The 27,535-nt window shown below is 40.3% G+C and overlaps 3 protein-coding genes across 8 annotated transcripts in view; 1 reads left to right on the top strand and 2 right to left on the bottom strand.

Moving 5' to 3' along the window:
• KIAA1958 (KIAA1958 ortholog) overlaps positions 1–27,535 on the bottom strand; it is a 160,629-nt gene that overhangs the window by 10,423 nt on the left and 122,671 nt on the right. For 2 of the 3 annotated variants that reach the window (XR_012072196.1, XR_012072195.1), the window contains exon 4: positions 11,755–11,842. The gene's annotated coding sequence lies outside the window, so the exon portion shown is untranslated. Of the gene's footprint in view, positions 1–10,808; positions 10,853–11,754; positions 11,843–27,535 lie in introns of those variants that run through there. The other variant, XR_012072197.1, reaches the window with a different exon arrangement.
• Positions 1–27,535, bottom strand: part of SLC31A2 (solute carrier family 31 member 2) — a 445,176-nt gene that overhangs the window by 295,396 nt on the left and 122,245 nt on the right. The window lies entirely within an intron of this gene.
• Positions 995–19,178, top strand: INIP (INTS3 and NABP interacting protein). 4 transcript variants are annotated; one of them, XM_072959942.1, is made up of 6 exons: positions 995–1,216; positions 2,188–2,270; positions 5,678–5,902; positions 12,348–12,450; positions 15,245–15,335; positions 16,498–19,178. In XM_072959942.1, exons 4-6 carry the CDS (start codon positions 12,413–12,415, stop codon positions 16,591–16,593), a joined length of 225 nt encoding a protein of 74 aa, XP_072816043.1. In that variant the 5' UTR covers positions 995–1,216; positions 2,188–2,270; positions 5,678–5,902; positions 12,348–12,412; the 3' UTR covers positions 16,594–19,178. The 4 variants fall into 4 exon arrangements, with proteins under 4 accessions (XP_072816043.1, XP_072816040.1, XP_072816041.1 ...); XM_072959939.1 differs by lacking the exon at positions 5,678–5,902; XM_072959940.1 differs by lacking the exon at positions 5,678–5,902 and having other exon boundaries at positions 995–1,217; positions 2,191–2,270.

Below are 27,535 nucleotides of genomic sequence, written 5' to 3'. Positions count from 1 at the left end.
TGACAGACCTTCAGTCACTGAAATTCAGTTGAAGACATAAAGTAACTGAACATCTTTGAATCTAATATACAAATCATAAAGAAATACACAAGTAAATCACAAATAAACATACAAGTAAATATAAACCATATATGAATCAGGGAATGACAGGACCAGAGCTGATGAAGAGGAAGCACTGAGCATGTAAAGGCACTTAGTAAATGCTTCTTAGTGTTATTATTTCAGTAATGGATCTATGTGCAACAAAATTGTGCATCATAAACATATATTATTGAGCAAACACCGATTATTAAGAACATATGTTCAAATTCTAGAAAAGACGCATGACGTTCAGATGGTTAGTGACCACAGAACAGGTGACACACAACAAGGTTACTGTTCAATAAGACATATATATCTATTGTGCTAGAATCAGGCTATCAGGTGATCCCTCTAAGAGAGACTTCGTGTTCTTAGATATGGCATATCTGTTTCTTAAATACAGATTATTGCACGATAGTAAAAATGTCTACAAGTTTAGTGTTTTTTTCCTGCATAATTATGTAAACTATGAAAGAAAACTATCTCTGGGATTTGTGTATGTAGACGCCCAACCTGCGATAGCTGTTAAAGCTCGCTCTCCGAGTCCCAGCGGCAGCTCTACCTCAGTCCCAACCGAAGTGGATTCACAGCGTCGCAGGACTGGCCGGGTTGGTGGCTTTTCTCCTGCCAGCAGCTTGGATGAAAGGTTGGTGCTATGGACCCAGCTGGTCTCTGCCCAGCCCCTGTCTCGCGGAGCCAGCAGGCTACGTCACTGCGCCCCGCCCCACTCGGGCCCCGCCCCACTCGGGCCCCGCCCCCGATGGTGCGGCCTGCATGTTCCAGGAGCCTCTTCGGCTGCCAATCTTCGGAAGGGAAGTGGCGTCTGCATGAAGTAGCAGTTAAAGTACAAATCGCCGTGAGTAGCGGCCGTTGGGTCCCGGTGGGAGGCGGAACTTCCGCTCCCTCTGGTGTATGTCATCAAAAGGCGGAAGCGCAGCGGGGGCGGGAAGGTTGTAGAACAGCACGTTGAGCTCGATTTGCCGGTCTTTAAGTGGTCGCACCCCCTTGAAGAAGAGAACCTGACGGCAAGGCGGCCACAGGCTATCTCGCCTCCGGGTAAGTAGGGCTGCCTGGCGGCGCCGGGGGATTGACGGTCTGTGGCTCTGGAGCTGATCTGCTGCCGCCGTCCACACAGGTCAGTGGCCTCCCCTTGCCTCCCAGCATTTCTCACTCCCCCTCCTCTCCTTTGTCTCGGCCGCAGCCCCTGCCCGGCCTTCCCCCGACGCACGCCTCAGAGACCCTTCTGAGACGCAGGTCCAGCCCTGTCACATCCTTGCTTGATGTTCCCCGTCACAAGATGGCCCTCTTGTCCCTCCGGTCCATCCCGGCTTCGTTCGCCCTGTCCTTCAGCCGCAGGAGACACCTAACTTTATTTCGTTCAAAACCGGCATCTGTTTGCCAGCTCTTGCGCTTTCCTGAGCACCCCTGAAGGCATCCCTTACCACGCCAGGAGAATCAGTTCCTCTTTGCTTCAAGAACACTGTTTACGCCCTGTGAAGAGCGCGTTTGTTATACTTTGTTAGTATGGTTGCTTGAATGAGATGCTATTTTCCCACCGGATTATATGTTTCTTGAGGGCAGGAGTAGGGTATTGATCATTTGTAATCTCCCCAAGGCCCAATACAAAAGCACGAAGTTTGGAAACTAACAGCTCAAAGTATTCGCACTAGCTTTGAGACCTTGGGCACGATCTCCTTAAGTGGTGATAAATAAAATAACTGTCAATCATGTTACACAGCGTATGGTGCAGAGTATGTACTCCATAAATATTCGGCTTGCTTTCCTTTTTAGCCTTCAGTATACACAGTAGTTTGGGGTATGTTTTTTAAATGAATCGAGAAGCACAGTAAATGAGTGCTTTTTCTTCCTAGCCCTGTGATCATATTGATGCTATCAATTAGCTGATACATTTGGTAGTATTTGGTAAACACAACCTAATGATGTAATTAAAGACAGTAATGCTAAATGTTGGTATCAACATCTCCAAGAATAAAAGTTAACCTTCATACTCTAATTAAATAACTTGAGGCCCTTGATTTGTCTGTTGTGCCTTTCAGATGTATGTTTCTGAAGAGATGAAGATATGTGTGTACTCATTTTTTACAGGTGATTGTAAAGTGCTGATCAACTGCCACGGAACAAAGTTGAAGCAGAAAATAGGAAGATGGCAGCAAACCCTTCAGGACAAGGTAAATGTGTGCTGGAATTTCTTTTATTATTAGGAACTTTCCCCCAATATAGTTAAGTATTTTGATAGAAAATGTAACATAGGGCAGTTACTGTAGCCGGAATAAAAAAAGAATAGCAAAGTAAAACCCCATATCTGAAGCAAGTCCAACATCACCTCAGATACATAACATCCTTAATGGCTATTAATCCTGTGTTTAAGTCTGTGTTAAGATTATTTGCATTGTAAACCTTAGATCCTCTTCTGACATCTGTGTTCTCTTGCTCTTTTACTTGAGTTCAGAATCACTTTTAAGGAAGTTATATTGTCACCAGGCAATATCCATGCCTTTATCTTCCTTTGCTCTAGAAACTTTCATACACATTTCACCTGTGTTAAGAGCTCTCGAAAGCAGATCAAGTTAGATACATCCTAAATAAGGAGTTTTTATTTAAAGATAAAGTTCTTAAAAAGCAAAATTTTATCTCTGAAAAGTATTAAATTCTACTTTGTAAGTCGTTTCCTGCTTAAAAACTTGAAGCAAGCTTCTATTTCCTCTCTATATCAAGTCTAAACTCCTATTTGACCCTTCATATTTTTAAATTAATCTTAGGTTTGTTTTATCATAAACTTTGTATTAACAGAATCACTTGTGTGTGTCCACCCTCTTAAACTCACTGTTCTGTCTCAGAGCCATCCCTGTTGAACCATGCATCAGTAGTTCATTCTTTTTTATTGCAGACTAGTATTCCATTGTATGAATTTGTTACGATTTATTTATTCATTCTCCCTTTTGGAGGCTTTGGGGTTGTATCAGTTTTGGACATTGTGAGTAAAGCTGCTTTGAATATTTACTTGTAAGTCTTTTTGCAAATATGTGGGTAAATATCTAGCAATGGGGCAGCTGGGTGTACAGTTAAGTTTATGGAAAACTGCTAAATTTCTTCCCAAAGTGGCATGTTTTACATTCACTCCAGCAATATGTGAGAATTCTGGTTGCCCCATGCTAAAGCATTGTTGGTGTTTTCAATTTTGGCCATTTTAGAGGGTGTAAAGTGACATCTCATTGTACTATTAACTTGTATTTACCTAATGACAAATGTTGAGCACTTTTTTACGTGCTTATTGGCCATTGCAAATCTTACTTTGTGAAGTGTTTGTTCAAGCCTTTTGTTCATTTTTTTTTAAATTGGGTTAAATTAATTGGGTTATTTTTATTGTTTTGTGTGTGAGTGTGTTGAGTCTGGATACAGGTCTTTTGTCACTGCTCATTGCATCATCCAGATCATCCTGAAGTTGGTTTCTGTTGACTGCATTTTTTTTTTTCAGTACGGGTCACATTTTCCTTTTTCTTACTAAGTGATCTGTTATTGAATACTTGGTGTTATGATTAATCCGTTGTAGAGAATCTGGTTTCTGTTATATGCCTCTGAAATGTGATTTTTGTTCTAGCACGTGGCTTGACTCAACTTACACTCCAAACTTTTGTCTCCCTTCTGTTGGGCAGCAGCTGAAATCTCTGCTCATTCTTTTGAGCTTCCAGCTGCTGCTTTGCTGCCTGGCTCCCTGGGGTCTCCCCCACGTTATGTGTAGTTCAGCAGAAAGCGAAAACTTTGGGTGGATTCTGTAGACGTGTTTGGGGCTTTACTTCTTCCGCCTTTTCCTCTCAAGTCTCTCCCCTAATTTCCTGGTTACTCTGCCAGCCCTGAGCTCTGTCCTGTGATACCTCAAGCCAGTAAGATGAGGCTGTGCAAGCTGTAGACTGAGGAGTGCAAAAGGCCACCAGGTCCCAGAAAGCACCAGCTGCAGTTTCTGCCTGATTTGGATCAGTGTCTAAGGCCTTCAAATAATGAATGTTTAACCTTTTGTCCAGAATTCATTGTTATATTTATGGCAGGATTAGTCTAACCAAACTATTCTGCTAGTACTGGAAGTTGGAAGCTCACTGAATCTGTTTTGGTATATTAGTTGCATTTAGGACAAACTAAAGGTTACTGGAGTCTTATAGAAGGTGTAGTATTGTAAAAAGCTAGCTGTGGTGATAGCTTTACTAGCTGGAACCTGCTAATACTATTCTGTTCTCTCAAATAAGCATGTGTGATTCGTGTGCTCTGTGGGTTAATCCCAGGTCGACATTCCCCCGTGGTCTTTGACCTCCTTTTTTCACCAAGTTATAAGGATTCGAATGAAAAGTAATTTAATTTGAGACAAAATGAAACTAAGAGAAATCCATTTTGGAAAGAAAATATGCTGCTAAAAACCACACAATGCAGTCCAAATGGAAATAAATTTTAAATTATCCCCCTGTTTTAATAGCACAAATATTTGAGATTTACAATTTGCTGGTTACTCTTTTTTTTCCTTAATAGTTGCAGTAAAGCACCATCAATTTTAGTGTTGCCTTTGATTGATCCATAGTCATATCCATTATGAAACATCCCCTAATCTAAACTGAAGTGAATTTGATTAGCCCTTTGGCTTTTGCTGCTGTTTTTGTCAGTGTTTTGTTGGTGTCCTGGAGCTGCGGCTATCAGGCACCAGCAGAGGGAGCCCATATCATGTTCTGTACACTCCTAGACTCTCCATGAAATTTTAAAATTCTTACTTATTTGGATCTATTGCATTTTACTCCCTATATTAAATTATTTCTGTACTGTTTATGTGTATAAAAATGTAGGAGTTCACATTACTACTATCGCATGATAGACTGCTGGATCTGAAAGCGGGCTTGGAGAACACAATGGATTCTCTCCCCTACACCGGAGACATTAATAAATTACAATGCACAGATCAAGATCTTTTTAAAGTCATTGTTCTTTCAGTTATCATTGTAACATAATTATGGCACTTGGCATTCAGTCTCTACAATAAATAATTCCTATACACATAAACAGTACAGAAATAAGAAACCTCAAAGGATAGAAAAAGTGGCAGTAGCTTAAAAGGAGTAAGTCCTTGGGGTCTGAGGGAGAGAGAACTTGAACACAGGGAGATGGCCTGAGCACACATTAAGGCTTATTCCTTTCCTTGATCTGTATTTTCGGTAAATTCCAAAAGGCGGCTAAGAGTTGAATAGGAAGTGTTTGCCATTAACTAGATATCCAGACGACTAGTTACTGGTACTAATTAATTCATGTTAATAATGTTATATTTTTTTATTCTGCTAAGACTTAGCCAACAGGCAGTCTCCCCTGGATATAGGAATTTGAGCTCTAACCACTGAATATATTTTATATCTCATTTTGGAGTGTGATAGGCAGAATAATATTCTCATCACCCACCTCCAAAAAATGCCCACACTAATCCCTGGAACCTTTGCCTGTTACCTTACATGGCAAAGATAACTTTGCACGTGTGATTAAGGTTAAGGGCCTTGAGATGGGAAGATTATCCACGTGCGCCCATTTTAATCATATGATTCCTTAAAAGCAGAGAACTTTTTCCTGGCTGTGGTCAGTGAGAGAAATGACCACAGAAGGGTTGGAGAGATGGAACGTTGCTGGCTTCGAAGATGGACAAAGGGGACCACAAGCCAGTGAACTCAGGCAGCTTCTAGAAGATGGAAAAAGCAAGGAAACAGATCCTCTCCTAGAACCTCCAGAAAGGAATGCAACCCTTGATTTTAACCCAGTGAGACTACTGACCTATAGAACTGTAAGATAATACGTTTGTGTTGTTTTTAAGCCACTGAGTTCATGGTACTTTGTTCCAGCAGCAGTAGAAAAATGGAAATAATATACCATTTAACTATCTGAGCCAGGAACCTAGGAACCATCCTTGACACCTTCCTCATTCTTTACTGCATATTTATCCTATCACTGTCCTGCTGCCTTAACTTCCTAAACAGCTCTAGGGTCTGTTCATCTCTCCATGTCTCCGGCCTCTAACAACTTCGGTCATATCTAGCTTGCTCTACTATCATAGTCTCCTTTTCTCTTGTCTAATCTGTTATCAGCCTTACAGCTACAGTGATCTGGCTAAAGCAGGAAGACTTATTTTGTCCCCTACCCCTAATTAACCTAATTAATCTAAAATTTCAGCTCAAGCATTACTTCCTTTGGGAGACTTCTGACACCACTCCCCCTACTTCCAGTCTAGATCAGATTGATTCAACGTTGATTCCTACAATAATTGTTAAAAATGCTTATAGAATTTTATTTCTTTATTTCAGACTATATTCATCTTAGATTTTAACTGTATATTCATTTGTGTCATTATTTGATAATCTCCATCTTCACTGGACTGTTTAAGACCCATGAGAGCTAGAATCAAGTCGAGTTGTAGCTCATCATGATTTTCTTAGAAGCTACATTAGTGCCTGGATGTCATGGATACACAATGAATATATGTTGAATCAGTAACTAACATGTTAAATTAATACTGTCAGTAGTATTTCCTCTAATACTAAAGAGCTGTCTTTAAATATATGATCGTTTGATTTACTGTATAGTTGTGAAGAGTATGTAGCTTGTAGGATGACCACTTGAAAGGATTTGAAAATTTTAAAATGTCTTTTTAAAAATCATTATTATAGAAGTAATATAACAACTGTCATTGGAAAGTAGATTATCCATAACCCCAAAGATATTTTTTATTCTTTAGTTTTAGATTTTTCTCAATAAAAAGAATTCCAATTAGTCCTTGTTTAAGTGTGATAAAACTATTCACATAAAGTGAATGTCAGCTGTTAGGTTTTAAATGCAATTTGATGTAATGCTAGTTACGCCAGAATATTTTTAGTGATACAGAAATGTGTGGGAGTAAATGGTTCTATAAATGAATGTGGAAATGAGAATATATATGATTGTCAATGAGACACAGTTCTAAATGTGGAACTTTTAGAGTGTGCTGCTTTATTCTAAGATAATTTTATTAGGAAAAATGTTAGTTATAAAGGAATATTAAATAATTCCTATTGTATACGAGATAATATATTTGATAATATATTTTAACACCCTCATGCTTCTAAAAATGTAAAAGATACATGTAACTTTAAGATACACGTAAAATAATGTAAAAGTAAAATGTTTGTATTTAGAAAGAAAAACACAATTCATGTAGTGATTATAATAAAACAGTGAAGTTTTATATACTGATGCCCTAGAGTAAGTTTGTATAAATCCTGAAGGTGGGAGAATCTTACTCTAGAAAATTTAACTTTACTTCAGATAACCAGATAGACTACCTAGTTTGTGACTTAAGTTTCAAATTTGAAATAAGCTATCATTATTACTTAAGTGCTATCCGTTGACTTATATATATTTGTAAGATAGTATTTTGTGCAAAACTGACATGTAAATTAATACAAGATTATTTGTGGAAGCTCAAGAAGGGAGCACATTAGACAAGATCAGAAAGTAAAAATCTAATGGACCTGACCGTACCCTTTCCCTGTAAAGTAGTTTCTGTGGCTTTCGGCTGCCTGTATGTAGACATTAAGCTCTAGAATGTTATGCAGGAGATAACCTTGCCTGGTTACACTGTGGAAAAGGAGCTGAGAGGGGAAGTTATTTTAGAGACATTTAAGAAATAAAATTGGTTGGACTAGGTGACCAGTTGAATGTGGGTAGGAAGGAGGTGTTATACAGATAACACTCAGGCTTCCGGGTGGGGGCATGAGGCATTAAGTGAGATGCAGAGAGAGGCATCCCATCTTTACCAGGGGAGGAAGGCTGTGAGCCATCCCTGTCTAATGACTTCTTGTTTAACTATTTTAACAAGTTTTTTAATGTCTGAAGGGATTTTGTGCATGGAGAAAAATACTCATCACTGTTCATAATTAATACTCAGGTTTTTAAACCTACTTACAAAACTAAGTTCTAAAATAATTTTTTTTAACATTTAGAATTGATTACAAGCTTATTTAGTTATTCTCTTTAATAACAGTTTAAATTACAATTAATATGACTTCTATAATACTTCACTTTATATAGTGATTGCAAAACTTACTACACGTAAGCTTATTTTAAAATATTAACCTATGGGTTTAATTAACTCTTACTCTATCTGTCGTATTTTTTTTAAAACTGTTCCTGAAATTATAATAATCTTTCCAGATTCTTATTTCTGTACCTTCCCAGGATTATAGTAATTTTTCTATACCTTCTTACGGTTATGATAGTCTTAACACTACCAAAACAAAACAAAACTTCAGATTAGTCAGGGTTTAGATTTATTGATGGATATGATTCTTAGGTAAAGCATAAGATTTGGTTATGCCTTTAAAGAAGATTTAAAAGCTATGTTGGTGTGCACTGGGTTACTTCTGTAAAACTTTACCTGCTAAGTTAATGGGATTTTTTTTTTAACTTGTACCTTTCTTATAGATTTTTAGTTTCTTGCAACCCACAGTTATTCCCTGAATGAAATAACTTTTTTTCTTTAATGTGCTTAGTGTGTTATAACCCACTGTTCTGTTGTCATTTATGAACTGCTCTTTTCTGGTAGCATTCCTGCCCGGAATTATGGACATTTCATCTCCCAAGAGATGAGGGATCAGGTCTATACCGTTAGCTCTTTAGGGTATTTCGCTGATTCACCCACTCAGAATTCACAGTCTCTACTTGGTCATTGTGTGTGACCACGGGTGCTCACTGACCACTGGGTCCCCTTTCAGATGTCGTACATGTGTCAGGACTGGCAATGACCTCACCCTACTGTTCTTGGTACGTAGTGTGCTTTTTCTGGAATTATTTGGCTTATTCACAGTTCCCTTCCTCCTGTAACTAAATAAAAAAGTACACAGCTATATTTTACAAACAGACATATACTTACTAGGACAAACAGAACACCTAAATGTTAACACTAACCTGATTATTAACATAAAAACTATATTTTCACCTCTCTTTACAATATTTTTATGTATTTTAACTTTCTTTTTTGTATCTTATTATGAATTCATGGCTTATCACATATTTAGTTTGTTCCATTTAGTTATAATTATTATTCTCTTTTTAATGTTCCAGTTGTGACAGCTTGGCTAACCTCAAGCTGGTATCTTTGTTTTTTCAGTAGTACCTTGGTCCTTAAAAAAAAATCTTGCTTTCTGATAACAAGGTATTCCAAGCCCACCTTGATTTTTTTTTTTTTCTACACTAAGACATGGAACTAATACTCTCCCTACAACTCTGGTTCTTTTTAGTGGAGGATAGTATCTGAGACCAAAATTTGTTCCACATGAAGTTGATAATCACAAAGGTACAGTTGCTTGTCACTGAAGTGACAGAACAGTGAAACATGTTCTTTTAAGGGCATATGTTAATGACAGTAGCCCAGTTTTATCTTAATATTACTGCATCTTTTTAAATCTTAGTATTTTCTTCATTATAAGATTTCACTCACCATTAACACTGTTTATTTCATTGATATGTATCTTTCTTCGTGAAGCTCCCTCTGCTGGAAATGCCTCCACTCATCCCTTTTGACTATTTGGCAAACTTAGTAAAATAAGGGGAGGGAGAGGATAATTTTCATTTAAACTTCAATACAGCTCTGAAATGTTAAACAGAGCCAGAACAATTGAATAGATTGCTGTATCTTGAAATAGTTTTATCAAACTCAAAGTTTTCTTCCTTTTAAAAAAAATTATACAGTGCTTAGTCCAACCACCCTAACACACACCAGCTTGGTGTTTTAGTTGCAAATCATTTGCTGAATTACAGTTACATCATATTCTTTAATGTTTATACATTTTTATTACTTTAAAAATTACCCTTTGAATTTAGTGTTTAACTAGTAAGTTTTTTTTAAATGCTGATTTTACTTTTTAAAAATTATAGTTACAGTGTGTCAATTTCTGGTATACAGCAGAATGTCCCTGTTTTTATACACACACACACACACACACACACACACACACACATATACATATACACACACACACATATACATATACACACACATATACATATATACACACACACACACACATATATACACACACATACACATACATATATTCCATTTTATTTGTAATGTGAACTTTTTGTATCTCTTATTTCCTCTTTCTGGTGCCACCTCACTCCCATGTGCTTTGGAAACAATATTTTCATGAGATTATAATTTTTAATATTACCAATCAGATCATAGACATTTAAAAATAATTTGTGCAAGCTTACATACATTGAAAATGTATATAATATTAACACTGAAATATACAGTTGCATATCAAATGCTGGGGGGTTGGGTGGGGAATACTTCTCTCTGCCCTCATTTCTCCACCCCTGCCAGATAGTTGTTGTTTCTGATTCTCTAAATCATTGGACCTGACATTTTCTATTATGTTGCTAGTGGTGTTTTTTAATAGTATTTTGTCCAAGTTTCGATTATTTTTACATATGGCACCCTTTACCATAGCATTAGCATTCACAGGCTTAAATATTGTACATTCTTGGAAATTCTGTATGAAATCCTTTCTTAGGTAGTAGACTTCTCCTGCGACACTCCTGTCTGTAAGGTTGTGTGGAGCAGGTAATGCTACGTGGCTTGTAAAGGCAGAACTTCTTCCCCAGAAGGAGGTTTTAGGATTAGAATAGTTGAAGAATCACCTGGAAGGCTTGCAAAACAATCTTCTCACAAGTACCAGAATGTATTCTTGTGAATTATCTGATCCAGAAAGAAGGAATCTCCTATTACTAGAAATTTGATGACAGCTTGATAGCGTAAGCATGAGTGTGCAGAGAAGGAAAATGGAGATGATAAATTCCTAAAATGGGTGTGGGGAGACACGTTTTGCCCAGAATCCTGGCCACAGTCAGTATACTGAGGCCAGATTTCCGAGCAGGCTTAGATGAAAATGCTCTAAGACCCACTGCTTCTAGTTGAGCCCAGTCTGAGTGTGAATACTCCTTGTTTCTTGTACATCCTGCACTGCTCCTGACCAATCTCTGCCCCTCTTCCCAGGAAATATGCATCCTACCACCCAATTCTCCCTTATAATCAATATAAAATGCTTAGAATCCCTCACATGAGTACCCTTAGGACTGCTTAGGTCTGCTCTGCTTGAAGAATGCTCCCGCCTTCCTGCCATCTTCATTATCTTCAGCACAGTGATGCTGGCCCAGTGACTCTAGTCCCTGGCTTTTTTTTTTTTTTTTGCCCCCATAGTTCTTTCCTAATCCTTTAACTTTTGCATTTGTTTTCTTCTAAATTAGGGATCAGAAATTAAAATGCCTGCAGGTATAAACAAATCTGATAAGGTTTTAACAGGCTGGAGAGTGCCCAGCTAAAGGGAACAACTGTTTCTTTGTTCTTAATTGTTGCCATGGGGACATCCAGACCCCTGTTGCCAGATCTTGAGATGTTTCAGGAGAAGCAAGTAACCTGAGAATTTTGTATACATGCTCTCAGTGTTTACATGTTGGCATTTAATTCACATTTTAAATATATAGTTGGATGCTGCTCCTGGGCCAGGACTTTGAACCTCTGCTGGAGATCTTTTTTTAAGATTGGAGCTCAAAATCAAACCTAGAATTCAGTATTTGGTAAGGGACATATGTGTTTGTTACCTGTCAGTTATGCTCCATTTCTCTCTCAGAATTATTTTCTAGTCAGTTGCAGTTCTTTGACTTGTTCCTTAAAGACGGTGTGTCATTTCTGAATGAAAGCAGTTTAAAAAAAAAAAAAGGAATATTGTTTTGACCTGAGTATATTTAATGCTCCCTATCCCTCACCCCACCACCTTCTTCCCCCATGAAAGAGGCATTCACAAAGAGGCCTAAAATGGAGAACTAAGAAACTCTCCGAGATTGCCTGGGCAGGATAGAGATTGGCCCCTGCAGCATTTGAGGCTGCAGAGATTTTGTTAAAAGCCAAATGCTGTTACCCATACTTTGGTGATTAAAATTCTTTAGAACTAAGCCTTAGAAGTCCTCAGTCAGTATTATACTTTGCATTTATCTGTGTATCATGCTGTTAAAGTTGCTGGAAACTAGGCAGTAGGGAAACAGTAACCATCTAGGGAAACTACTTGCTAGTAACTTCATTATCTTGTTAGAGAACAGAATTTTGCTTCCTGGGTTTCTAGGTAGCCTAGGTTTATAAAATAGCTCTAAAATGTTTTATTTCTCTTTCTTATCCCCCACCCCCTCTCTTTTTTTAGGTTTTCAAAACAAAAATAGAGTTGCAATCTTGGCAGAACTGGACAAAGAGAAAAGAAAATTACTAATGCAGAACCAATCTTCAACAAATCATCCTGGAGCTAGGTATTAAAGAATAATGTGGTTTTTATATTCAGTGATATAAAAAATATCTTGGACAAAATAACTGAAATTGGTTGGCAATGGTTTGTTTTTTTTTAACATTGGAATTTACATGTTATGTTTTATTTCCTAGTTGGATTTGAAAAAATTAGATTATTTAATTGATTAGATTTTAAATTTTTAAATTCTAATCAGAATATTTAATTTTCCCTACAGCCTATTTTCAAAAAAAAGAAAAGAATTATCTATGGTTTTTGTTACTGAAATTATTGTTAATGTCCTACTTTTTAAGCATTCTGCAAAACAGGTAAAATTTGGGTAGCTTAAAGATCTTTGTGTTCAGTTTCTGCCATCTTAAATCTCTTCCCTGACATCCATTATCCTGTTCAGCCACCATCCTGACTTTCCCCTCTTTTTCAGCCAGACCTCTTAATGGAGTTGTCCATATATACTCATCTCTGCTTTCTTACTCATTTACTCCTTGACCCACTATAATCTGGTTTCCAGGCCTCCCCACCGCAAAGAATAGGTTCAAGCCTTGGTTACTTGCAGCCTCCTTACGGCTAAATCTGATGGACCAACGCCCTTTTCTTAGCATTATTTGACATTACTGATTGTCCCCTCCTTTTAAAAAAAAAATATAGAAATATAGTTGCTGCACAATATTATGTTAGTTTCAAGTGTACTACATAGTGATTTGACATGTGCATACATTATGAAATTATCTACACAATGTCTAGTAACCATCTGTCCCCATGCAAAGTTATTACAGTATTATTGATCATATTCCTATGCTGTGTATTACATTCCTGTGGCTTATTTATCTTCTAGCTGAAAGTTTATGCCTCTTAATCCCCTTCACCTATTTCTCCCATCCTCGCCTGCTTCCCCTCTGGCATCCACCCATTTGTTCTGTCTATGAGTCTGTTTTCATTTTGTTTTGTTTGTTTTGGTTTTTAGATTCCACCTATAAGTGAGATCATATGGTGTTTGTTGTTGCAAATGGCAAGCTTTCTTTTTTGATGGCTGAGTAATACTCCATTGTATACAGTCCCTCCTTAAAAGGCTTTCTTTCTTTGGCTTCCATTCACTCAACATCAGTTTCTTTTTCCAACATATCTCCACTGCCTGTCTCTTAAATGTTGATGTTCCTCAGAGTTCTGTTCTAGACCCAGTTTCCCAGTCTGCATCCTTTCCCTGAACAGTTGCATCCACTTTCACAACCTGTTATTTATGTGCTGATAACTTTTATACATTTGCATCTCTAGCCTAGTCCTCTCTCAGGCACTAAACTGCCTCCTAGACATCTCCATTTGGATGCCCTAAAGGCACTGCAAACTTAGAGTATCCCACACTAAACTTACCTTCCTTCTCTCTCTAACTACTTAATATTCTTGGGTTGCTTGTCCCCATGAGTGGTACAGATCTACTAGTAATCAGTCAGAAATGTGCACTTTAATTGTTTATTATTCCCTTTCGCTTGCATCTCTAAGCATTTATCATTCTCTTATGTTTATATTTTGAATGTGTCTCAAACTTGTCCATTTTTTGTCATTGCTACTGATGCTGCCCTGGTCCTGGCCACTCATTTTTTTGCCTCAATTACTACTTCCTCACTGAATTTTCCTGTAGTCTTAAATTGTTTCAAATACATTTATCAGTTGCGTCAGTTAGGATGTCTTCATCTGCAAGTAACAGAAAACCAGAAAGTTGGCATAAACGTTAGGATACATGTTAAGCAGAGCGTGAAGATAAGGCACTTGCAGAGGGGCTTACTGCGTGGCACAACAGTGTCAGCAGTGACCCCACTTCCTTTCGTCTTTCCTTTCTACCTCTCTCCAAGGCTCAGCACCTCCCTACTGGACAAAACAGGACTGCAGTAGCCTAGGCATCGCCTCTACACTGAACCACTTGTAGAAGTAAAAGCCAAAAAGGTTCCTATCCTATGTCCTTTTGAGGAAAATGGTCTCAGAACCTCCTAGCAGACCTGTGAAGTCTAGTTGCCCAGAATTGTGAACCCTTCTCTTGCCTAAATAGGAAACTAGCAAGGAGAATGGTATTGTCTTCTGCTAATCAACGTTCACCCCCTGGGGGAGAGCCTGGCTTACCCTGAAGCCTGGGACCATCGATAACTAAGTTTGGGTTCCGCTAGCAAAGGAGAAGGGAGAGGGACAATTGTTAGGGAGGTGACAGCACTGGCTGCTATAGCGGTGGTCTTTCAGAACCGTGGTGGGATATTCCTGATCGTGTCCCTCTTCTGCTTGTAACACTCTTTGGAAGTCTCCCTCTACTGTTAGGATAAGGTCTGCGTTTCTTAATGTATTTCATACTTCACAAGGCTCTACATGTCCTAGTACCTGCCTTCCTCCCTCGCCTCATTTTTTGCCAGCCCACTTCTCTCCTCCCCAACCCTGACCTCCAGTCCTCCTGAACTCTTAATTTCTTCACACACATCAAGCTCTTCTGCCCCAGGCCTTCTCACATACTCTTCCTTCTGCTTAAAACATTCGTCTCTTTAGTTTTTGTCATAAATGTAACTTGATGATAGACCAGAGTACCTCAAATCTGTTTGAAAGTAGGGGACCATAAATCATCAATAAAAAGGAGATAATTTGAAGCCTTAGTAAATAACATAGGCTATCTTCATATAAATTAATATTGACAGTGGGAAAAGGAAAAAAGACTTATTCTGGAAGGTCTTTTTTTTTTTTAATCTCTATAAAGAACAAATAATGAAAAATGTGATTCAGAAGAAGGGAGTCTCTAAACAGTCAAGTAACCAAGATTCCCATTTTAGCATCGCACTCTCAAGACCCTCTCTTAACAAGGACTTCCGGGACCATGCCGAGCAGCAGCATATTGCAGCCCAGCAGAAGGCAGCTTTGCAGGTGAGCAAAGTGTAACTGACATTCTTGTCTCATGGGAGATTTCCTGGGGCTTGGAAACCAGCATAGTTCTTACTTTGTATTTCAGTGGGAGCAGTATCAATAAAAATGTTCCACACATAATTGCAGTGGTTTGCTGACATTCGGTCATGCCCAAAGGATTTGAAGGACCAATACAGCAGTAATGAAAGTATCTTTTATGGTGCTGACGCAGTCATGATTGATTCTGTGCTGTACTTGGCAAGGGATTGCTTGTGTACAGAACAGTTTAGGGTATTTGGATGGACAGAATGATCTTGAAAGCTGAACTGGCTAGTTTAATACTACTTCTGTATTTTTTCAAATTTATCATGCCATTATGTCTTTTGATAGTCTTACCAGTTCTTTATTGTTGTTTGGATTCTTTTTTTAATGGTCAGCATGACTGTTGTGCAGGAAGTGTTTAAAGACAACTCTTACCATAAGAATGTGATAATCCATCAGTTTAAAAAAATTGTTCTTATAGTGATAAACACTTTTAGTATTACATTGATCTTGGATATTTAACTAAGATTCCCAGAGACCTCGGACAAGACATCATTACCTATGCTTTTAAACCTCAGAATCTCAGAGTTGGAAGGCACGTTAAAGATCATCTCACTTTAGACAACCTATAAATAGTCCTCCTTTGTTTAGTGACAAAGGGAAGTCACTGGTGGTTTTCTGTTATTTATATTCCAACATTCTCTACAAAATGTTGGTGTCTTAATCACCAGTAATCAGCTGCCTTTCCCCTTCTTCCAACTCCCGCCCTCTTTCTCAAGCTCCTGCTTTGCTGATCAAGAGCAGAGTACTTTGGGACCTTTGTTGCTAGCTTTCCTCCCCACTCCAGGGAACAAAGTAATTCATGTCTTTGACTCAGTTATTGACTGAAGAGAGTCACAGAGGAGAGAGTGGGGATGATAAATTAGTACCTGATACAACTTGTTAATATGGATTCTTTATTATTGTCCATCTCCTGTGTATTTCAACAAAATTAACAGCATAAGAACTGATTTTTAAAACAAAATTTGGCCTCAAGCACTCAGAAAGGGTGAGTAATGTTAATGCTTTGATTGGAGAATTGTGACTCTGAAAGCTTAATTGCCTTTTTTTTCCTTCTTTTTTTTTTTTAACTCTTTCCCAGCACGCACACGCACATTCATCTGGATACTTCATAACTCAAGACTCTGCCTTTGGGAATCTTATTCTTCCTGTTTTACCTCGCCTTGACCCAGAATGAAGAAAATATTTGTAACAAAAGTGACTCTGTAATATCAGACGCCAAAGCTCCCACCGTTCAGTGCTATGCAGACTGTGACTTTCAGAATCTTAGTGGACTTTGATATGTTTTGTTTCTTGAAAAGAAAGACATGTGTAAGTGAAAGCAAAAAAGGAGGGTAACCGGGACAATGAGAGCTTTGGAAGCTGTATTATCTGAGGAACTGATCACGCTACCATGACTGTAACTTTTGTGTAATGCAGTTTGATTTTTAACTCTGAATCAGACTCTGAATTGGACGGGGTCACATAAACTCACCCCCAGCCCCCAACTAGTTGGCCTGAGTATATCATGTCTACAGTAGACTTTCAAGAACCATTTAAAGTACTCAACTATAAAGAAATGAGGGTGCTTTTTTTAAAAATGTGAATCAATAGGCTTAAATAGGTTACATTCACATTTGCTGTTTATAGAACTGATAATCAGTGTACCTTTTTTTTGTACCTTTTGAATTTATAGTCAGTGTATCATCCCGAAATATCCTTTAACTCGAAACTAGTTCCCCTATTCTCAATTTCAATTTTAAAAGAAAACCCAAGATAAGACTAAATTACCAACTAGCCTTAAACATCTTTTATAAACCTATGCCACTATAAATTATGTGATTGAATGCTATTAAAAGCAGTAAGAAATATAGTCTTAAAATTTGTACACGCGCTTAGTTTTATGACATAAACGGTGTACCTGCAGTTCTACTGCCCATTTTTACTCTAATTAAAAACATGCAAGTTGAGCCCCTTTTTAGTTACTTTAAGGAAGAAGGAGTTAGGTTAAGCAGGTTTCTCAACACGATACAGCTTTAACAGAATCCAGGGTGCTTGTTTAAATATGCAGTCCCCACAATTAACCCTAGTCCTGTGGAATTAGTGTCACTAATTCAAAATAAAGTCTGAAAACCATGGGTTGGAGAATTCAGTTTTCATTATATATAAATTCATAGATTTGTAGGTCCCTGAAACTTAGAGGTCAGTTAGCTAACACTGACTTTTTTTTTTTTTACTTTTAATAGGATTGAAATTATGTTTTATACTATATCAGAGATGTATTATTTTTTTTATAACTGACCTCATCCTGGCCATAAGTCCCCATCTCTGGTGGTAGGATGAAATTTAAACTTGAAATTCCAGTTTGGGTCAATAATTAGAAAAAGTTCATCTTCCTTTTCAAGAGTTTCTTCTCCCTTCTAACCTAGATATTTGTACCAACCACAAAGCCCCTAAACTATATGAAGCAGGAGTGGACAATTCCAGATATGGCTGCTCCATTTAGGTTCTTTCTGTTGAGAATTTGAACTGGCTTTCTTCATCTGGGTGAGCTGGCAGCTGTCCCCCATTGTCATGGTCACCATTACAGCCAAGGTACCCTTTCTCCTCCTGCTAGGAGCACCAGGGGAGCCTTTGCCTCTGCCCGGTCTCAGGTCCATCCAGCTCTCCTTGGTCCCCCTTATAGTGGTCCCTGTTTTCTGTAATTAATTTGATCAACTTACTGTTCTGTGAGATCCTTGAGCTACTGGCATCATTCTAAATCTGTCTACTGATGCTAGGGAGATACAATTTTTGGATTGTATCGTTTTTATACTATTGAAGCCTCTACCAAACGTGTGACTTTTATAACCTCGGGAAAGAGATCTTTTTTCCAATGGTATCTTTTTCTGCTCTCTTTGTCTTTTAAATTGATGTTGCCTCAGTCCTACAGTCCCAGCTAGTAAGCACTTCCTCCACCCCTCTCCTTTGAATCACTTACAAATTCAGTTCAATTCATATGTATTTATTAATACATACTCTGTAAAGCACTGTGCTTTGCGGCAGGGCGGGGGTGGGGGGGTGAGTAAGACCTGCTCTTAAAGAGGTCACGGTGGAGAAGAGCCAGGAAGTAGGGACTGAGGCGTTGTGAGGACGGCAGAGGCTAGTGGAAAGCAGCAGTGGACCCAGAGCCCTGAGGTGAAGTTCCCTCGGACTGGGGGTGTGTTTGGCTAACCCACTTACACTCTTTACGCGTCACCCTGTCTCATCTGTAAAACGGGAATGGTACACACTCCGCCTACTGCATCAGTTGTGTACACCAGTATTTTTCAAAGTGCAGGCCTCAATACATTACCAGGTTGAGAGGCCAACTGAATGGGGTGTGACCTGCTTTTTTTTTTTTTTTAATAAAATAGAGAACATTAGAGTGTATGGCATGTAGTAACAGGGTGTTTTGTTTCATGAGTCTTGTTTTACTGTTTGTTTGTGCGTTTTACTTATTTTGTTTATCGCATGTTCCACCAGCAGGTAAGAACTCCGAAGGCGAAGGTTTTTCTTTCTCTTCTTCCCCACCTTCCTTCCTGTGTACTACTTTATTCTGCTTAGAACAGTATTTGGCATATAGTAGATAGTACTTCTTACTGAAGGGACGAGTGAATGAATGAATATGACTTGGATCGTGATGTAAAGGGTATTTTTTGTTTCTACTATGAATCATGGCAAAAAAAGTTTTGAAAGCCACTGCTTTCAATACAGATGATAGTGCTTTGTATGACTCGAATAAAAACTGAAATGACTCAATAACTTCAAAGGCAGATTTTTTTTCCCTGAACAATCTATAAGCTGTCTCAGTGTCTGAGTTCTTTGCTTCCCTTTGACAACAGAAGCTCAGCCTTTATGTGCATTAAAGACCCACTGAGGCCAGGGTTTTGGCAAATATGGTTACACTTAGAAGAGAAGATGGATGGGGAGGATGTCAGTTTGTTAGCGCATTTCAGCCCCATGAATGCTGTCGGGTTCCCATCAGCCAGCACGAGTCCCATTTCAACAGCATTAAGCTCAACCAGTATTCACTGAGTGCTTTTCTTCCTCACCTCTGTGTGCACAGTGACCAGTACACAGTAGACACCCACAGATTTTTTAATGAGCAAACAAAGAATGAACCCAGATAGAGGAGGAGAATTTCACTGTCTTCAAGAATCTGAGAGTCTAGAGCAAGCGACACTCATAGCTAATACTAACAGCACACCAGCAGCTAGTCCTGGGTGCAACTTCGGGAGGAGGGAATAAGCACATGAGCATGGAAGGACCAGGGAAGGCTACATCAGAGAACAAGCATTTGACTTTGGCTTTCCAGATGAGAGATTTCAGCCAGGAAAGATAGGAGAGCAACATGCAGAGCAAGGGAAAAATTTGCACAAAGGCAGGGAGGAGAGCGGATGCAGGGGCCATTGTGAAGCAGCCAAAAGTCCGATTTGGTTGGACTTGTATGGACAGATTTGGATACAACTGTATATGGCAATAATGAGAAATGAGGCCAAACATAGGCTGGACTCATATTCTAGACAATCTGGAACTTCAGGATGAGGCAGATACCTTGTGCCTGATATAAAGCTGGGAACTACTGAACGTTTTTGAGCACAGTCAGGTAGGCCCTAATCAGCACTTGGGAAAGGAGAACTTGCAAGGCACCAGAAGAATTACTGCTTTTAATTTCTATTGAGAATTCAGACGGGAGTGTTCTGTTTACATCCGCGCCTTGGCTCCAGCCCTGTCTTCCTCTGCCGGCTCCTCCACATAGTTCTTGGATCCTTAACCCAAATTTCTGTTTCCTCACCTCCCACCCTTAACCGCTTTTCTTCTCTCCCACAGATTTCTTCTGTATCTCTACCTCCAGGAACCTTTTAAGAAAGGAAAAGCAAAGCATCCTTGCACAGAATACATTTAATCTTCACAACAGCTCAGTGGATTAGCGGATATTCTTAGTAACCTACTCAGCATTAATTCTTCCTTCCTCCTTCCCAACAGTACTCAGATTTTAACTGGGCGTGACCATTGCCCAATACAGCCAATGTGCAGACTGTCTCAGCAACGGGTTAGTAATCCATTATCATTAGATGTAGTAATGCCATTTCTGAGCATATACCCAAAGGAACTGAAAGCAGGAATTTGCGAACAGGTATGTGTACACCCGTGTTCAGAGCAGCCTTATTCACAACAGCCAGAAGGTGGAATCAACCCAAATGTCCATCAGTGGGTGAACGGATAGACAAAATATGGTTATCTTGTCCCCACCCTTTAGCCATTCCCCAAACCTGGAATCAGATTTCCCTCTTCCTCCCAAGTTCTGCGTCCAGTTCTGCAGCCACAAACTCTGAGATTCCACATTGTCAGTTATCTCTTTTCATTCCAGTCCTCCATAGAAGCATGCTTTTTGCCTATAAACGTGCACCTTTTTAAAAACAGCCCAATGATCTGATGTTTTGTTCAAGACTGAACTAGCTGTCCCTTCACCGCTGGACTGCATTTGTTCCTACGGCACCTCCCACTACCACGTGGAGCCACCTTCCCTGCATCTGTGACCCTATGATACACTCTGCCTTCCTGCTGTCATAGGTGAATGGTTCACATTTCTTTTGAAGGTCGGTTTCTACATTTGTCTTCCATTGATCTACATTGTATTATTTACCGCCCCATTTCTCTGCTCCCTTGTATAATTCTCCCAAAGAGTTGTCTATGCCAACTGTCTTCAATTTCTCTTCGCTTATTGTCTCTGGAACTTACCCTAATCAAGTTTCTATCTCTGCACATTCACTGAAATTATTCTTGCAAAACCACTAGTCATCTCCACTTAGCCAAATCCAGTTGTCAGTCTTCATCCCTGGTCCTGAACTCTCAGCAGCATTTTCCACAACATATGGCTCCCTCTTTTTTGAAATGCTATCTGCATCTGACTTCAGCCACACCGCATGCTCCTGGTGTTCCTCTTACTTTTCTGGTTGTTTCTTTTCAGTCTCATTTGCTGGCTTTTCCTTCTAAACGCAAAATGTTGGAAAACCCTAGAGGTCAGCCTTTCTATCTCTTTTCTCTCTACAGTCACTCCCTGGGTAATTTTCATCCAGTACTATGGCTTTAAGTACAGCCTTCTGATTAAATCACTTAAAGCATCAGCCCTGATCTGTCTTTGTGGTAGTTAGTCTCCAAAGATGGCTGCCATCAAATCCTCCCATTTCTCTATAGGCAAATGCCACTGTTCTCATCAAAAAGTGGAGTCTGTTTCCCCTCCACTGGTACATGTGCTGGCCCTGTGACATGTTTTGACAAATAGGATATGGCAGGAGTGGCGCTGTGTCAGTCTGGACCTAGCCTTCATGAAGCCTGATAGCTTCTGTTCTTGTGCTTTCTGGAGAAACCAGACACTATGTAAGAAGCCTGACTCCCCGTGACCACGTGCCGCAAGGAAGCCCAAGCTAACCACCCGGAGAAGCCATATGCTGGAGCACTGAGGTGCCAGGCATGAGACTGAAGCCACCTTGGACCTTCCCGCCCAGCCCACGACAGAATGCAGCCAAGTGAGTGATCCCAACAGCTGCCATGCAGAGCAGAGCAGAACTGCCCAGCTGATCCAGTCAACCCGCAGAATTGTAAGAAATAAACTGTTGCTGTTTTAAACCCCTAAGTTTTAGGCTAGTTTATTATGCAGTGAAAGATAACCGAAATATTCTTGATCTCCAAACTCCCATATCTACTGTCAAACTGACATTTCCTCTTGGAAGTCTAATAGGCAACCAAACTTAACGTGTCCAAAATCGGACTCTTAACACCGCACCTTCCCAGCATCCTCCTGCCTGGCCGTTCCCCGCTCTCACTAAATGGCCGTTTACACAGCCATAAACAGAGGAGTCATCCTGTGCTCCTTTCTCATGCTCCTCTTTCAATCTTAGCAGCTCTCGCTTCAATTCCAGAATCCCATGAATTCTTACTACTTCCACTGCTGTCACCTTGTCCCAAGCCACCGTCATCATATACCTCTTCTACTGCAATAGCCTTCTGACTGGCCTTCCTCCTTCCCATTTGTCCCCTACCCTTCACTTCACCCCACAGTTGAGAATTTCAACACAGCAGCCAGAGTGACAGTTTAAAAATGTAAGGCAACTGAGGAGGTACTCAGCATCACTAACCACTAGAGAAATGCAAACACGAAACCACAATAAGACCACTTTACACCCATTAGGATGGCTGTTTTCAAAAAAAGCCAGAAAACATGTGCCGGTGAGAATGTGGAGAAATTGGAACCCTTGTGCACAGTTGGTGGGAATGAAAATGCTACAGCTGCTGTGGAAAACAGTATGGCAGTTCCCCCCAAAATTCAACATTTTTGATCTAGTAATCCATTATCATTTGATCTAGTGATGCCATTTCTGAGCATATACCCAAAGGAACTGAAAGCAGGAATTTGCGAGCAGGTATGTGTACACCCATGTTCAGAGCAGCCTTATTCACAACAGCCAGAAGGTGGAATCAACCCAAATGCCCATCAATGGGTGAATGGATAAACAAAATATGGTATATACATATATATGGAATATAATTCAGCCTTAAAAAGGAATGAAATTCTGATACACGCTACCACACAGATAAATGTGGAAGCCATTATGCTAAGTGAAATAAGTCAGGCACAAAAGGGTAAATACTGTATGATTCCACTTACATGAGGTACCTAGAGTAATCAAATTCATGGAGACAGAAAGTGGAATGGTGGTTACCAGGGGTTAGGAAAAGAGAGAAATGAGTTACTGTTTAATGGGTACTGAGTTACACTGTGGGATGATGAAAAAGGTCTGGAAATGGAGAATCGTGCTGGTTGCACAACAATGTGAATGTACTTAACGTCACTGAACTATAATATTTTTAAATGGTTAAAATGGTAATTTTTTGGTATATTTTACCATAATAATTTTTTATTATAAACAAGATCATGTCTTTTCTCAATGAGTTTCCATCTCACTAAGAGTAAAAGCCAAACTCTTTACAATGGATTACAAATACACAAATATGGTCAAATTACTCTATTTGCTGGAGCAAAGAATTTAGCTGAAAACAGACAATGTGAAGTTTTTTTCCCCCTTGAATCTTAATGTACCCCTTCTCTTTCCCCCTTAGAGTTACTAAGCTTTTTTTTCTGAGAGGCTGTTGATCTACTGAAAATGGGTCAGTGCCAAAATGACGACTGGAATTTGAGCCAAAGTATCTGTGCTTCCATCCTGTGCTAGAACCAACAGGTCTGAATGATGATGACTATCAGTCCCTGGTCCAGGGTGACATTCTTATCCTTTGCAGCTTTTGTCAGGCAAACCAGCCTGGTCCATCAAACTGAGAATGGTATGACCGGAGATGCTCAGCCCTTCTGCTCTACTGGAAGGTGGTGATGTTTCCTTAGCCCCTGCCGTCTGCCTTAATGTCAGGCAGCTTTGAAGAGATAGGGAACCCCCAGCCTTGGCATTGCTATCCCTCTGCCTGGGATGGTTCTCCCCTTTACATGCAGCTTGCTCCCTCCAAGGTCTCAAGTCTTTACTTACATGTCATCTTTTCAACGATGCCTTTGACAACTCTGTTCAAAATTACATCTCCCTCCCCCAGTATAACCTCGCTTAATTTTTCTCTGACACTTAGTACCTTCTAACATATCGTGTAACTTACTCTCTTATTTTGTTTACTGTCTGCCTCCTCCCGCTGGAATAAAAGTGCTGTCAGTGCAGATACTTCCCTGTGTGCGTGTGTGCACATGTGTGTGTGTGTGTTTCACTGATCTTTATCCCCAGTGCTTAGCACAGTGCCTGGCACATTATAACAAGTGTTCAAACATTTTAAAAAATAAATGAAGTAAGTTTGACTGTCCAGAGGGAAAACTGGCATCTTGGTCCTCAGCAGTAGACCCTCTCCTCAAGTGAAAGGTAGACATAGACAAACACACGCACAAAACTACTCCTGTAAGTTTAGGGGGTTCTGAGACCCCCTGAAACACAGCCATGGGGGCCAGGTTAAAACCCTTTGATCAAAGGGAATTTCGCTGTCCCTCTCTGGATGCTTCTCCAGTGCCGTCTGTTGGAAATCTTCTCCATGCCGCAGATGTTTTTACTGTTGGGAGTCTCCCAGGAGATTCCGAGCCTCGCAATATTGTAGCAAATACGGCGAAGCTGGCAGCCATAATTCTGTTAAGAAAACGGGAGTGTGTGCCAGCCCCTCATTCTTCATTACCGAAGCTATTAATTCAAATTCTCTTAGGAAAACATCCAACAGTGAAAAGACAGGCTCTGAGCAGCCACAAGATAAAGCACAGCCCTCCGTCCCAGGAGGCATAGACCTTCGTTAGAGAACTGGGTTCTTCTCCCGGGTTAGCCACTTCGTGAGGCAAATGCTCACGGATCGGATGCGGAGCTGCTCCTTTGAATACACTTACATCTTGGGGATGGGAGATACCCTGCAGGGTGACAGTGACAGGCTTGTAGGGTCTATTCAACGTTGCTAAGTCCAGAGGCTGCAGAATCCAAGAGGACTGGCTGCTCCTTAGAGGAGGCGCTCACGTGTCCAGCGTGCCAGATGAGAACTGAAGACTTAGTAAGACTTTCACAAAAGAAAGGTGATGGCAGAGGAGCAGGTGGAAGGAGAGGACATCCCAGGTGGGCAGGTGGGGGGAGCAGGCACAATGGCAGAGAGGAGGGAATGGGGTTACAGCACAAGCCAGCATACATGTGGAGGAAAGGCTACGGAGAGCCACTGACAGGGAAATGACAGAGTAAGATTTGGGCTTAGTGAGATTTTCCCAGGAAGCAGTGGAGGATAGACTAGTGGAGGCAAGAAGACCACTCAGGTTACTTTTACCTGAGGCAAATGGTAGGGGCTGACCAAGCTGGTGGCAGCAAGAATGGGAAGGGAAGAGATCAAGGGTTATTAAGGCAGGTAGAGTTATCCACTGATGGAAACGTAATGGAGGATGAGAGAGGAATGGAGGGAGAGGGAGGAGGGAGGTCCTGGGATAACTGTCAGGTTTCTGGCTTGGGCAGCAGGGTGGATACAGGTGAAATTTCCTTAGGAAGATATACGGGTGGGACGGGGTTGAGGAGCCTTTCCCGACAGGGTGTTCCACGAGAGACGGAAGCACTGCTGCCTGAAGGCCTCCACTGCCCGGAAGGAATGGGCGTCTCCGCCCTGATCTAGAATGGTACTAGTTCTCCTCGGCAGAACTGAGGGGAAAGACACTGGGGTCATGTTCTGCATTCTGCGGTTCAGATGAAGAACCCCTGTTGAGAAAGGTTTCGCTAATGTAGATCTGCTTCTGCTAATAAGGCCACAGGAGTGGACGAAATCGCCCTGAGAAAGTGGATACAATGGAGTCAGTATAAACGAGTGGGTCAAGGGATGAGGCGCCTGAGAAAGAATCTAGAGACGCAGTGAAAAATATCAGGAGACAGTGACACCTTAAGTCCTTATGGAAACCAAGGAGAAGGTAAGTTCAGGAAGAAGAGGGTGGCCAAGCTGCTGCCCCCAGTGGTTACTGTGCCACTGGCGATGCTAGAGATGATTCTTGGGGTGTGCATGGGCAAACATTTTTAATTTCAGTAGTTATGGATTTTTATCTCTAGGCACTGCAAGTAATCCAGCGTCTGTATAGTAATGTGAATAACCACAGCTAACAGTTATTTTTTGGCAGTTGCTATGCACCAGCTATTGTTTTAAGTGCTTTATATGTATTAATATTCTTACTTAATCCCCACCACAACCTGACAAAGCACATATTATTACTGATATCTCCTTTTTAAACATGAAGAAATTGAGGAACAGAGAGGTCGAATAACTTGCCCACAGTCACAGAGCTAGTAAGGATTTGAACCTGAGGGCTTTGACTCCAGGAACCCTGCTTTTTAAAAAAGGTTTTTTTTTTTTTTTTTTTTTTTTTGCTTTTAAATAAATTCAGGTTAAGGAGGAGGGTATAGCTTAGGGGTGGAGTGTGTGCCTAGCATGCACAAGGACGTGGGTTCAATCCCCACTACCTCCATATAAATAAATTAAAAGCCTAATTACCACCCCCCTAAACAGGAAAAAAAAAGATAAATTCAAATTAAAAATATGAACCAATTTAAAGAAAACAGCAAATAAATAATAGAACAAGTGGCCTCTGCTGCCACAACATTGTGAAGGAGGTACAAGAATGACTTACACTTGGGAAGCGGTGCCCTGGCCGGGTACTTACACTGAGGAGAAATGCATGATTGTGAACTATGCCGAGTCCACACGTCCTGAGAATACAGGACAAAAGGAAGCATCCAGATCACACTGCTCCCTGCCTGGGGGGAGGTCAAATCGCATCCCCTCAATTCTGAGCCATTATCCTAGGTACAGACCACAACAAACCACAGGAAGTACAATATTAACTGTCAGCTGTCAAAAATGTTATTTGTTGGGGTTCGGTTCTTTAATAATGTCCTGAAAGATTCACCGGGTTCTTTCAATCTGACCAAACTCTTACATATTATTGCCATACTTAAGTGTATTAGAAATGCGCTAAATTACTTCCTTGATTGCATTGTGAACACTTCAACAGCTGAGTACCTTGTAAATACTCCAGCAGGAATTTTTATTTCTCATCCTTATTTCTTTGGGGTCCCCTGAGAAATACAAGAATATCGTTTATTGCTGAAATATATCTTGTTTAATGTCTTTCACATCTGTCCCTGGTGTCCTACCAGCAAATGGTAGTGAAAATGCTCCTAAGCAGAGGAAGAAAGAAAAGAGGGAAACTGAAAGAAGCAATGGAAAAGGAAATGCACTGGAGAAGTAAGATGGTCTGCACAATTTCTGGGGCTCCGGGTCCTAATCTGGGAGAGGGCGTGAAAAAGGAGACAGAATAGACTGAAACAAGCCAAAATGTACCAGTCATGAGCGATGTCCTCAGGACCTGGGAAATAATGTCACCTGAGTGAGAGCGGGCAGGCATCTACCCTACACACCGCATCCCTTGCTGGTCCTCGCCTGCAGGTTCTCTCATTCTTTCAGGGTTTCAGTAGCACGTGGTTTCCAGAGCAATGCCATGAGGAGTGTTTGTCCTCAAGGCCTAGAAGGCCACATGCCACCCTGGGCTCACGGTACTTTCAGCAGGATGG

This window comes from Vicugna pacos, chromosome 4 (assembly GCF_048564905.1).
Source record: "Vicugna pacos chromosome 4, VicPac4, whole genome shotgun sequence".
NCBI lineage: Eukaryota > Metazoa > Chordata > Mammalia > Artiodactyla > Camelidae > Vicugna > Vicugna pacos.
The sequence above is the reverse complement of the archived record's forward strand: the minus strand, read 5'-3'. Positions and strand labels throughout refer to the sequence as shown.

What these genes read in the sequence shown, in the direction of transcription:
- INIP (XM_072959939.1), top strand. Translation starts at nt 2,246, where the DNA reads ATGGCAGCAAACCCTTCAGGACAAG. An exon ending in ACAAATCATCCTGGAGCTAG is followed by an intron (nt 12,451 to 15,244) that starts GTATTAAAGAAT and finishes TTCCCATTTTAG; the next exon opens with CATCGCACTCTCAAGACCCT. An exon ending in AGCAGAAGGCAGCTTTGCAG is followed by an intron (nt 15,336 to 16,497) that starts GTGAGCAAAGTG and finishes ACTCTTTCCCAG; the next exon opens with CACGCACACGCACATTCATC.